General features: G+C 32.4%; 1 protein-coding gene across 4 annotated transcripts in view; it reads left to right on the forward strand.

Moving 5' to 3' along the window:
• LOC111615057 (CCA tRNA nucleotidyltransferase 1, mitochondrial-like) overlaps positions 1 to 13,236 on the forward strand; it is a 34,408-nt gene that overhangs the window by 12,766 nt on the left and 8,406 nt on the right. For all 4 annotated transcript variants that reach the window (XM_023356429.1, XM_023356432.1, XM_023356431.1 and 1 more), the window contains exons 4-5: positions 937 to 1,063; positions 3,897 to 3,982. In XM_023356429.1, coding sequence (XP_023212197.1) covers positions 937 to 1,063; positions 3,897 to 3,982 — 213 coding nt within the window. The remainder of the gene's footprint in view (positions 1 to 936; positions 1,064 to 3,896; positions 3,983 to 13,236) is intronic.

Genomic DNA, 13,236 nt, shown 5'->3' on the forward strand with positions numbered 1-13,236 from the left:
AGGATTAACATGTCTAGATTATAGTAATAAGTATTAAATCTTTATCACGAAAAAGGATATTTTAAAAAATTACTTTTACAGACACTTTCAATTTTTACTTTGAAATAGATAAATTCATTTATTATAAAGAAGACAAACAAAAATTTATTTGAAAAACCCAAATATTTTGTTTTATTTGGGTCTCTAATTAATAAAAAATGACAAAACACCATTTTAAAGTGCATTTTTATTCGACTAATATATTTATAAATAATATGTAGCCCAAAAAGTAGCCTATGCGCCAAATGATATATTTTATGCCAAACTAAAAAAAGGGAACCCAACTTTGGCGCAAAGTAGGCAAATCATGCAACGCTGGAAGGAATACTAAATAAAACTGGAGTTGGGACTCAAAGGATTATAGACCCAAATTCGGGGAAAGGAGAGAAAAAACAAACGATAAAGAAGTGAGGTAGGTTGGAAAATTAAAGGTCCATATTTGCATAACAGAAAGTCTATTTAACCTTTCTCACTACTTTTTATCTTTTGGCCTTTCTCCTTTCCCCGAATTTGGGTCTATAATTCTTTGAGTCTCAACTTTAGCTTTATATAGTATTCCTTTCTCATTCACACATTTCTGAGTATTTGAAAACATTTCCTTTCCACTCAAAAATAAAAAATATATAAAGGTTTATGGCTTTGCGGCTTTGTGAAACTTCTATTTTTTAGTTTCTTTCGTTGAAATAAATAAAATAAAATTAAAAATAATTGTCGGTTTTGTTTAAATGTTTATTGGGCCGCAGGTTGGACATCCCTGGTATAGACTATCATTGAATCAATTTTTAGAGATATATAAGAATTAGTCAAATGTTTATTACTTAAGATATCAGTATGTCAGAAATTTGATTAAAAGTAAACAGTTTTAGATTTCAGAATTTACTCTTTTATTTCTTGTAGGATTGGATGGTACATTATATGACTACTTTAATGGCACTGATGACCTTAATAAGCATAGGATAATTTTTGTTGGTGATCCTACTTTACGTATTAAAGAAGATTATTTAAGAATATTGAGATATTTCAGGTAAATTAAATTATTTCTTAGGTTAAAAAAATTAAAATACAGTAGAGCATCAATTATCCAAATACTGATCAACCAAAACATTGGTTAACTGAAAGCATTCCAGTCAGCAAATTCAAATTTTTGCTAGTGCTATGGTGTTGCAGCAATCTCCCCTCCCTGCCAACCTAAACTGTAGGCCTAATTTAATGTACTACTTTATGTAGGATATGTATTGATGTGTGATACAAATTATATACAGTACAGTTTTGTGTTTAATATATTTTTTCATAAATGATCAGTTATCCGAACAACCCCAGTCCTGAATTGTTTTAGATAATCAATGCTCTACTGTATGTGATTTTTTTTCTCGTACTTTCAAATTTTTTTGTAAAAGTAAATTATTTATTTATTATTAGATTGTAATTTTAAGTAATAAATTATATATGAGAAAATCACAATGACTACGTTAATTTGAAATATTGAGTAATATTGTGAATGAAAGAATTTAGTTAAAAGATTTGAGTAATTGGATTACTCTGGAAAATTTAAAAAAGTCTCCAACCATTTTGCCAGTTTATTATCAACCATCTTCCAACCATTTCTTTTTGCCACTTGAAATTATTTATTGCCATTAGTTTTACTTACTTATTAATGCAGGTGCTGGTAGCCTTATTATTCAAAAATGAATAGTTATGAGAAACATATTTGATCACAAGGCTTAAATGGTATTTCATGTGTTCTGTCGTGTAAAAATTTTTATGCTTTAGTAGTGTTGCCACCTTTTCAAATTCGCTGACCCGGACGGCAGGTGAGGTTTGTTCGAACAGAAGTTCCTGATGCATGTGCAATGTCATTTTGCAATGCGAAGAATAACGTGCAGTGCATGCCGGTTCTAAATCAGTTACAGTTAGGGACTAGGGAGAGTTGGGTAGGAGTAATGTAAGTAACCTAAATTAAGAAAGAACAACTACAGATTACTTAGCTCTATTGGATAGTGGGATGTGTACAGATATGAATCATACAAGCAAAAAGGGGAAAAAAAAAAGGTTGACAGGTTGCGCACGATATTCTCAGACAGAATTAATAGTTTTCCACAACAGTGAGTCGATTTCCGGACTGTCTGGGTGAAAACCGGACAGGTGGTAACACTATTCTTTAGTCTACTGAAAAAAGACTCAAAGTGAAAAATATGTCACTCCAAAAAGTTCCCCAAATGTTGTCAGTCAATGAAAAATTCCCAATCTGGAAACACCAGTTGGTATTACATGAAAACTGCCTTTGGTTCTCAACATTACTCTGCTTTCCTGTCTGAACTTGCCATGTGATGTGTGACATTGCTAGGTGTATGGTGCACGGGACTCCCATTACACCAGAGCTCGACATTCTGCTATTTTTCTTGAAGCATGCTTTGTGATTACATTTCATGCTGAATGTCAAAGTTTTATAGCAATTGGTTGAATGGCCTAGGAGTGTACAGTAAACAAACATCCTCATTTATGTGAGATAGCCGGGGACGTAATCAAAGTTATGCCACTTATGGGCACACGATCGTGAGATCGGTTCTCTTGTTTTTTTTTTATAGGAAGGCAAGTAAAAGGTTTAAAAACCGATCTAGAGGGTGAATTCTAGATCTTGTCAGGTCCCAACACCAGTTTGTCAATTAAATTCCGCGGACAAACACGCGTATGAGATCTGATTCAGACTCGAATTAAGAGACATATCGTATATAAAACAACAAGAGTAAATTTAATACAACATAAGAAAATATAAAGTAATACAAAATATCAATGAACGAGGGATATAAATACGACAATGAAGATATACGTCGAGAGAGATACGAACTATATTATAACCGATACGAGAGAGAGAGTTACAATCATTGTTAAATCATACAACCTGGTTTAGTTGTCGTTCGTCTTCTTCTCTGTAGGAAACGGACACTTTGGAGATAAAGTTCATTTACTTCTTTCCATGGGAGATCGGGGTGTGCACAAAATCAAAGTATAACTTCTAAGTGCTAACTCTGGAATTATTCTATGTGACTCGTCTAAGGGCGTTGGTCATCAGGAGGAAGACATGTGGAGTTCGGACACTTCCAGCTCTGTCGATGAACTCCCCGAATTCTGACAAATTTCCCCTATATCTCCTGATTTACGACCAATCATCTGCTAGAAACTCTTTCATGTGTACGGATGAAAGGGGGATCAAAGAGGGGGTAGATAGTTCCCATCTGAGCGAGATTTTTAGCGGATAAGGGAAAAACAGAGGATGTACAAACTTCCCTCAAAGGAAGTAACATCTGTTATCTGCCTTTTCCCACGTTAAAACATTATTTTTCTCACCCAAACGAAAGAATATTTTATAACAAAATATTAACATTATTAATAAAATTACTGATTTAGACCCAGGGCCTTTCAGGTCTCACATATAGATCATGAATTTTATAAATGACAAAGAGTTATATAATTTATTTGTTTGTTTGTTAACTTATGGCAATGCAACACTTGGGCGATCTGCCTAGGAATCGTCTTCTGGGAGGTCTTTTTAAGGGTAACTGGCCTTTATTCAGGCATTACAGATGTGAAGAAAACCCGAAAAACTCCACATGGCCAGCCTGTTCTGGTGAGGCATGAACCCACGACCAAACTCCAGGTATTCATGGAATGGAACCACTTGGCCATTTGTGGGTCCCATTATATAATTTAGTTTTGAATATAGGAAATTATTATTTATGTATTTGTATATCAATTTTTATATTATACATATAAAAATTGATCAAGAAAAGATTATTAATTTCACATAATATTAAAAAGTTTTCTCTCAGATAGAATTTTCATTTGAACTTATAATTTAGGTTTTATGGCAGAATAGCAGTTGATCCTAATTGTCATGATGCAGACACTCTAAATGCAATAAGAGAGAATGCAGAAGGTTTAGGAGGTAAGTATTGATTATTACTGTATATTTAAAATTAAAGTTTATTTATAATGAATGAAGCTCTAAGAATTGATTGCACACTGTACTTGAATTATAATATCTAAAGAATATGAATGAAAGAAAAGTATTATAAAATATAATTGAATTATACATATAATAATTTAGATTGTCTAAAATCATTAATAAAGTCTTTTTGTTAGAAAAGAAGTTAATTATTTCAATAATGAAGTAAAAAAAAAACTACTTGTGTCATTAGAAATTTTGTGAATCGTTCTATTTAGAAATATGTTGTTAACCCATTGATTTTAAAAATAATTATTGTGTAAAATTTTTTTTAAGTTAATTCAATTTCTAAGAGAATTATTAAATTAAGTTTAAAAGAATAATTGTAGCTTAATATATTATTCACATAAATATATGAATNACATAAATGTTTATGCTCATCTAACTAATATACATACAATTCATCTTTGTTTTATCAATGTGGAATTAAAAATACTCACTATTTTGTCAAAAAAAAAGAAAAAATGCCTAGGGGAAACTGTAGGAGTAAAATTGGTCAGGTAAATTCTAGATCTGAAAGAATAAGAACAACTAAGACCCCTGAAAGCCATGAAGTCTGAATTGAGCAACATTGAGTAAGAATGGCTTTGTCAAGGGCTGCAGAAACAACACAACATCAATCATCAAAACAATATTAAGGTATCTATTACTAAAGGAAGATAGCAAGGAAATCTTTTAAAAGACAATAGAGTATTTACTTAGAATGTAGTGTATAAAGAAATTTTATAAAGAAAGATTTTAATATAAAGGGCTAAATCTGTTTGTATATTTAAGTGAATTCTTTATAAATCTCTACTCATTTCAATTCTTCAATCTCTACTTTCTCATAAAAAGTATTCCATCAAGCATGATGGAATATTTTTTATGTATATCTTATATATATGATACACATAACAAATAGTTTAAAAATATATATACAGTGGGTGATCGGTTAATGAACATAATCCGTTCCAAGACTTTGTTCACTATCCGAATTGTTTGTTAACCAATTATCGATTTACCATAGGTTTTTCATGGGAATTTGATTAATTTGTTCTGGAAACTCCAAAAACTAAAAAAAATATATACAGTAAAACCCTGCTTAAAGCAGGGGATGCGTTCCTGGACGACAAATAGCTAAGCGAAACAGCATTAAACGAGACTATTTTAACATAGAGTAAATAGGGATAGGGGAACACATGACCAAAAATAAAAAAAAAATAACTTTAATTTTAAGTTATTTTTATATTAATTTGTATAATAATATATGTTAAAAAACACATAAACATATGCACACATAAATGTATAATAATATATCAATTAGTTCATTTTTTTTGACGAAGATACTGACTTTTCTGAAAATCTTGTTTTTTTTTTTTTTTTGCAATAAAGTCGTGAAGTTTCATTTGTCTCTTTTTTCTCTCCTTAAACAAATGTCAGTAGCAGAAGATTATATCCAAAATGCCTCATTTTGCTTTTGCACTCCTTTCAAAATCTAGATCATTTGCTACAGTTTGATCAACAATTTCAGTTATCATTACCAAACTTTTACTAAGGAAATCTGTAGAGAAATATTTTGGGTTCTTCGTTTTCAGAATCTCTGTTTTCCAGTTCTATGTAGTTCCTTGTTCTGTCAGTTCTTGAAGTCATCATTGGTAAAGCTCTTACCAGAAATCTGCACTAACTCCCCAATATTCTGCTCGTCTACATCTCCTGTATCGATTAAGTTGACAATTTTGTCAACCTAACGATACAGCAATATGCTCTTCTCAATGAGAATTCTTGGATACCTTCAGCCATAACTTCTTCCACACTCTGTTCATGCATTTATCAGTTAATTCTTGCCAAGCCAAGTTGCTATGTCTTATGGCATCCATGATGTTATATTTTTTCCAAAATTGCACCAAACAAACATAAATTTAAGGGAAGTACAGTGCTATGACGAATTGCCACCTTTTGCTGATTGGTTCATGTTTGGGAATACTCGTATTATATACGAATCAATGAAATACCACGTTATATTGAATCAGCGTTAAGTTGGGTTTTACTGTACTTTCTTACTATGTTTATTTATATGTAATAATAAAAATACATACGAGGGGGGACCCAAAAAAACTGAACTGAGAGCACACTGCCATTTGTACACATAATAGAGAGTTCTCCCATTACATGGGGTTAGTAGAGACTTTCACGAAACAGCTGTGCAAACGGCATCAGTTTGTAGGGTTACATTTGAGCGTAGTGTTGTGTTTCTCTTACTGTTATTTTGTTCCACCTGCAAAGTTCTGGATGTCCTTCAACATCTCGAAACAATGAAAAACGTTGAAAAAATCCACCAAAAAAAGTGTTAAGACATCTGCGAGAGGATGTGCGAAGGAAACACCCGGAACTTTGGCGATCAGATGACTGGTTCCTTCATCACAACAATGCCCCTGCATACACAGCATTACAAGTGACTCACTATTTGGCCTCTTGGGGATGGCCTGTTGTTCCCCACCCTCCTGTGTGACTTTTTTCTGTTTCCGAGAATGACAAAAAATTTAAAAGGGAAGCATTTTGATGGTGTGGAGCCAATAAAAACAACTTCGCTAAGGGCACTGAACGATATCAAGGTTGAAGAGTTCCAGAGATGCTTCAAACAGTGGGGAAAAAGACTTGACAACTGCATCGCATCTAATGGAGAGTACTTTGAAGGTGACTGAAGGAATTTTGTAAAAAAGTTAATAAATAAAGTTTTTATACAAAAAATCCGGTTATTTTNTTATTAATCATGAATTGAAAAAAAGACAAATGAAAAGCAACAGAAAATTTTTAAAAAATGACTGGAATCACAATGGAACTGAAAAAAGAGATTGTTGAGAAATATGAAGGTGGCATGCGTGTTTAAGATTTAACTGTTGCATACCATATTCTGAGAACAATGATATCAACAATTGTGAAAAATAAAGACATTATTAAATCTGCTAACGTTGTGAAAGGAGTTAAATCAATTTCTAAACAGATATCGAAGACATTAGATCATGTTGAGAAATTACTTTTGCCTGGATAACTGAAAAACAGTGTGCTGGCGATATCCTATCAGAAGCAATTATTTGCGAGAAAGCTAAAAAGATATATGTTGATCTCATGAAAAATCAAGCAGGAACTAGCCAGGAAAGTGAGGTGTTTAAAGCCAGCCATATTTTTTTTACATGAGAATGGATTAATCATTTTTACATTACTTCTTATGGAAAAGGTTGGTTCGGTATATGTCCTATTCGGTATAAGTCCAAACATCAGGAACGGATTAAGGTCGTATACCGAGGTTCCAATGTATTTTTATTAAAACAAAAGAAGCAGTACACCTTGTATAACTTTAGCAATAAATTTAATCAACCAAAAATGTTTTGAATCTACTTTCTTAGGCCTTCTTTAGTTGGAATATCAAACTTAAATAACTTAAATGAAAAAGAACAAAAAGACATTCAAAAAACATATTAAATGCAAAGATGGTAGTATCTACACCAGCGGTTACTGTAAGCCCACTTATCAACTTGTTTTCTTCCCACAACAGTTTATTCGATCTGTTCTCCATGAAACTCTTGGCATTCAGATCATTAATATGGTGAGCTTATACCCATTGTACAATTACCATCAATACTTACATCAAACTAGATGATATTGAGAAGGTTGCCAAACATCATGGGTTTTCTTCTGATTTGATATGAAACTTAATTAGCACTTTTGAAACACCAAGAACTACATCTTTACAACCAGTCTCTAAGAAGAGGATTATATTACATTATGGAANACGCGGGGGACCCAAAAAAACTGAACTGAGAGCACGCTGCCATTTGTACACATAGTAGAGAGTTCTCCCGTTACATGGGGTTAGTAGAGACTTTCATGAAACAGCTGTGCAAACGGCATCAGTTTGTAGGGTTACATTTGAGCGTAGTGTTATGTTTCTCTTACTGTTATTTTGTTCCACCTGCAAAGTTCTGGACGTCCTTCAACATCTCGAAACAATGAAAAACGTTGAAAAAATCCGCCAAAAAAAGTGTTAAGACATCTGCGAGAGGATGTGCGAAGGAAACACCCGGAACTTTGGCGATCAGATGACTGGTTCCTTCATCACGACAATGCCCCCGCATACACAGCATTACAAGTGACTCACTATTTGGCCTCTTGGGGATGGCCTGTTGTTCCCACCCTCCTGTGTGACTTTTTTCTGTTTCCGAGAATGACAAAAAATTTAAAAGGGAATCATTTTGATGGTGTGGAGCCGATAAAAACAACTTCGCTAAGGACACTGAATGATATCAAGGTTGAAGAGTTCCAGAGATGCTTCAAACAGTGGGGAAAAAGACTTGACAACTGCATTGCATCTAATGGAGAGTACTTTGAAGGTGACTGAAGGACTTTTGTAAAAAAGTTAATAAATAAAGTTTTTATACAAAAAATCCGGTTATTTTTGGGTCCCCCCACGTATATACACAGTCTTGCATTTTTATTAGTCATGTTTTTTCCATTTGTGGGAGTTAAAGAATCTGTCTAATATCAATTGCTTTTCTCTCTTCAGGATTTTTCAGAAGTAATTAATAGCATTGTAATTGTAGAAATCTCCAAGCCTATAAACATCAACCTGGTTTGGATGCTATTCTAAGACCATTGTTCTGACATCCTCCCACTTCTTCAAAAGATCTTTAATAGCAGATATCAGCATTAATCCTCTTTTTCAGAAGAAAACATATCTTGCCGAGTTTCTTGGTGTTCTGTTGCAGATCTATTTCAGGTTCCATTATGAGCTCTCCAATGTTCTTTACTTCTTAGATGTAATTTTTGCTACTCCTTTAGCTGCTTGAGTCTTCTTGATTATACTGTATATTTCTTAGATAAGATTGAACTGCGACCTACTGTAGACCTGTTCAAGCCATACTGTCCAGCACCATCAGATATCTTCTGCCCACTCTCTTCCTTTGCTATTATACTCTCACCTTTCGAAAAGAAAAACTGATGCAAAACTTAACGAGTGCCCGTCTTACAGTCTCACAAATACTATAAAAAATTATTTCTATCAGAAAAATAAAAGGCTAGAATTACAAGAGAGAGTTTCAAAGTTCGAAGGAATACTATCTGATCAATATATACTGGGTTGAGTGTCGATATCAACATCTCCCACACTCCAAAAAGTTTCAAATTGTTGCCTGAAAACAAGGGAAGACCAGTCAGTAGTCATTATTTTACATCGCTTCTTCTTGTGTTTGTTCTGTGAGGTGTTCATTATCCAAACATAAAAATCTTTTGCAAAAGTGTTCATTATCCTATTTGTTCATAGTCCAAACTGTTCATTAATCGATCACCCACTCTACTCTCATTGACAAAACAGATACACACCAAGGAGGTATTGAATTGAATGAAACTTTATTAATCTGAACGTAATGACTATGGTAATAATTGATTGTAATATCATAGCAAAGGAACAATTTTTGTTGAACAATGATACGATTTAAAACAATATTTAGTATCTTGTAGGCCTTCCTCTTACCTGGATACATATGACGATACAGTCTGCAAGGAAGAATACAGACATTGTATGCTGGCCTTTGACAGATTTGTCCATAAATGTTGCAATAGCTGCTCTAGATTTCTCACATTCATAGATGGTTAAAGCTGGCATCTCATCTGGTTTCACAAATGCTCAATATGCAACAAATCTGGAGAATAGGCAGGCAAAGGATGTGTGCCATCATGATGGAGATATTCCTGGGAAACCCTAGCTGTGTATGTGGCTTGCTGGAAAGGGATTATTTGGAGCCTTATTATGAAGGACAATTCATGAGAATGCAGGATTTCCTGAATGTGTTGTAAGTGGTGCAAGAGACACAGAGCATAATTATAGATGATTAACTATCATAAGAGATGATTTCCCTAAACAGCATGCCAACAGTGAGAGCAGTGTGCTACTCAACAGTAAAGGCAGGATTAAAGCCGTCACTTTAACACTTCAGGTCTTCTACACTAACACAGAACTATATCATCCTTTCCCAGACAACTAGAATTCATTGCTAAAATACAATATGCTTCCAGTCTTTAGTAATCCATGCTTATCTATCATTGTAAATAAATCTGATGATGTTGGGGTACTGATGACAGGGTACATAACAGTTGTATGCATGCAGATTTGCCTCTTATAGTTGCCTGCTGGTGGTTTGGGAAGAGGGATGATTCTGTAGTGAAGCTTTCACATGTCCCTGGATGGTGAATAAATAACGTATGCCATTGCAGCTGTTTGTGCTTGTCTTATGATTACACCATATTTGTGCAGAATGACTGGCATGCCGCATATAAACAGGAGAGACTAGCATGCTGGAAACTCTGAGGATTAAACTGCAACTAAAATATAAAATTAATCAGACTTAACAAAACTAGTTATTAATTAAATGTTAAAGAAAACATCTTCCAAGTACAAAAAATAATAATAATGTAATTTGACTCACTTAAAAACAAAAGAGTTTTAGTTTACAAGACAATAAAACAATTAACAACTTATTGGTAGTAGTAGTAGTAGTAGTAGTAGTTCAGTCAGTCAGGACTACACTGACACTACCCTGATCTTAAAAATAACACCTTCCTTTCAAATTTCATACAAAGCTTAATCAGTGTAAGCTGAGATAATTTACAAGAAGCTTCTTAAATTTAATGTATTTATTTTTGTAGTTTTGAATCAGACAATAAAATACACATAAAAAAGCATTTTTAGAATTTCAAGAATTAGAATTTTGTCATTAGAAAGTAGACAAAATGAAGAAATTAAACATATAATTATAGTTTTGGATGCAATGCTGACAGTTTCAGTTTTAGAATAAAAACGGGTTTGTTTTTATGTGACATAACTTGTTTGTTTTTTTTTTAATGTGTCCTCTAGAGAGGGATCTATAACCTCGCTTAAACCAGCATGCCAGCATTTCTCCAGGATAAACTGGCATGCCAGTTTTTACCATACGGAAATATCCGACAACTCCAAACACCATCTCACTGTTGGGTCAAACAGCCCAGATGCATGCAATTTGGTAAAATTGCTTGTATCTGGAGTGATGAGGTTGATGATGTGACCATTCTCAAACTCTTTCAGACAAGCATAATGTGATATGTTTTGCATGCACTATTAATTTTCTAAATAGTTTTTGTAATTAAATTAGTTATATTATTCAAATTAGTCAAAATAAATATAAAATGACAGAGGATTACATTAATAGAAGTAAATAAAATTTAATAATTATCTGTGTTTTGGAACACAGATAATTATTAAATAGTCCATATTTAATATCAAATTTCTACAAGTCCATAATGCTTTAGAGATAGAGAAGCAAAAACTATTAAGTTATGTGGCCTTGGTTAGTGTGGAAAAACTGTTAATTTGACAAGATTTCAGAACCAAGTATGCCAGAAAGCTGGTGGCCAGTCTATATTTGATTAGCTAAGAATTTTGAAATGAAATGTTATGTAGTAACTTTATTGCTGTAGGATATGAATAAATTTCCTTAAAAAATAAATATTTATTGCTAAATAACATAAAATAAATATATTAAATAGAAACTAACACATACACGGATATCTTTGGNATATTGATATAAAAGGTAATTATTTTTTATATTCTCTTTACATAGCTTAAAAACCTGCGTCTTCGACTAAAATTTTCCAATTATGAATATAAGTTATCAAATTTCATCATCAATCAGAGGTTGGATGAGATTTATAAAGAAGATTTAAAACCATATCAAAAAATAATGTTAATGACATCAGATAAAGTTAGTGATGTTCAAGAATGGACGTGTGAATTATTCAAATATCAAGGAAATAAGAGATTGTTGAATTTGCTACAAAATTGGAAAATTCCAAAATTTCCTGTTAATGGCAATATGCTACTAAAAGAAGGCTTCAAAAGGGGGCCAAAGTTAAAAATCATAATGGATCGTCTAAAAGAATCGTGGATAGAAAGTGACTTTACAATGACAACTGAAGAATTGTTGAATGAAATATCATCTGTTCTAGAAGAAAAGAAATCTGTTGAAAATGTATTGGAAGAATCAGCTGGAAAATAAATATAGTAAATGTGTTTTAATATATTCATTAAATAACTTTATTTGAACATTTGCTTTAATTATTACATATAATATACACTTGTAATAGAATTTTATATACATTATATAACAGAATTCAGTTCAACTTTAACTTGAATTGACAAACTATTTTAAAACATATTTAAAGATAATAGAAGGAAAGCAATAAGAAAAATCGTGGTTTTATTTGAATATACTATACAATTTAGTTACTGAAAATTTGACTCAATTTAAAAAACTGATATATAAAACTGTAAAACAGTTTTTATTTAATCAGCTATCAAAATTAATTCCATTGCTATCATTAGTGGGCAGAAATTGACTATTAGTTATACAGTCGACCCCCTATAATTACGATTCCTATAAAACTACGAAAAAATATACGTATTTTGGAAATGTTGAGTCGGATTAGTGTAGAATCGATTAATTTTATGGAAGAAAACCTTTCAATCAGCCGTAGTCCGTAAACTTGACACGTGTCGGGCTGTGATTGGAACGACTTGTAAGAAATCGGATTCCTAATAAATTGGAACGTATCTATATCTTATAGGGGGGTCGACTGTAGTTATATATATCATTTGTTTGTTTAAACATGTATATACAACAACAAATAATCAGTGTTTAGATGCATATGTAATAAAAGTATAAAAGTAATACACTGTAAAACTAAAAAAAATATATATATATATATATAGTCTAGTATGCTATTTATGCCAAGTGATATTAATAAGAAGTATAATTCACTGTGAACGGTGTTACTAGGGTTTCTCAAATGGGATCCTGGTTGTTTTTTAACCTGGGAAATTTTTCTTATCCCGGGAAATCCTGCAAATTTCTTAAAAATTCACTTTTTTTTTTATTTTGTGTTAAGGTTGAGGAATTTTGCAAATAGAAAGCATAATTAACTCATTCACTGTCAGAATACATTTGTATTTATTAATTTTAAACCTACCTATTAGTTTTTTTTTAATTTTTGCTCGTTATAGCATGTCACAAATGGTCAATAATCAATATATAGCTTATTTGTGGCAGGACTATAAAAATTCTTTACTTGTCGGAACCTGTAATATCTGGAATAATTGTGCTTACGCTGTCTTGAGTTTTAACCATGCC

Source organism: Centruroides sculpturatus, unplaced genomic scaffold, assembly GCF_000671375.1.
Source record: "Centruroides sculpturatus isolate CEXI.00-Female unplaced genomic scaffold, Cexi_2.0 scaffold2078, whole genome shotgun sequence".
NCBI classification, from domain to species: Eukaryota; Metazoa; Arthropoda; class Arachnida; order Scorpiones; family Buthidae; genus Centruroides; species Centruroides sculpturatus.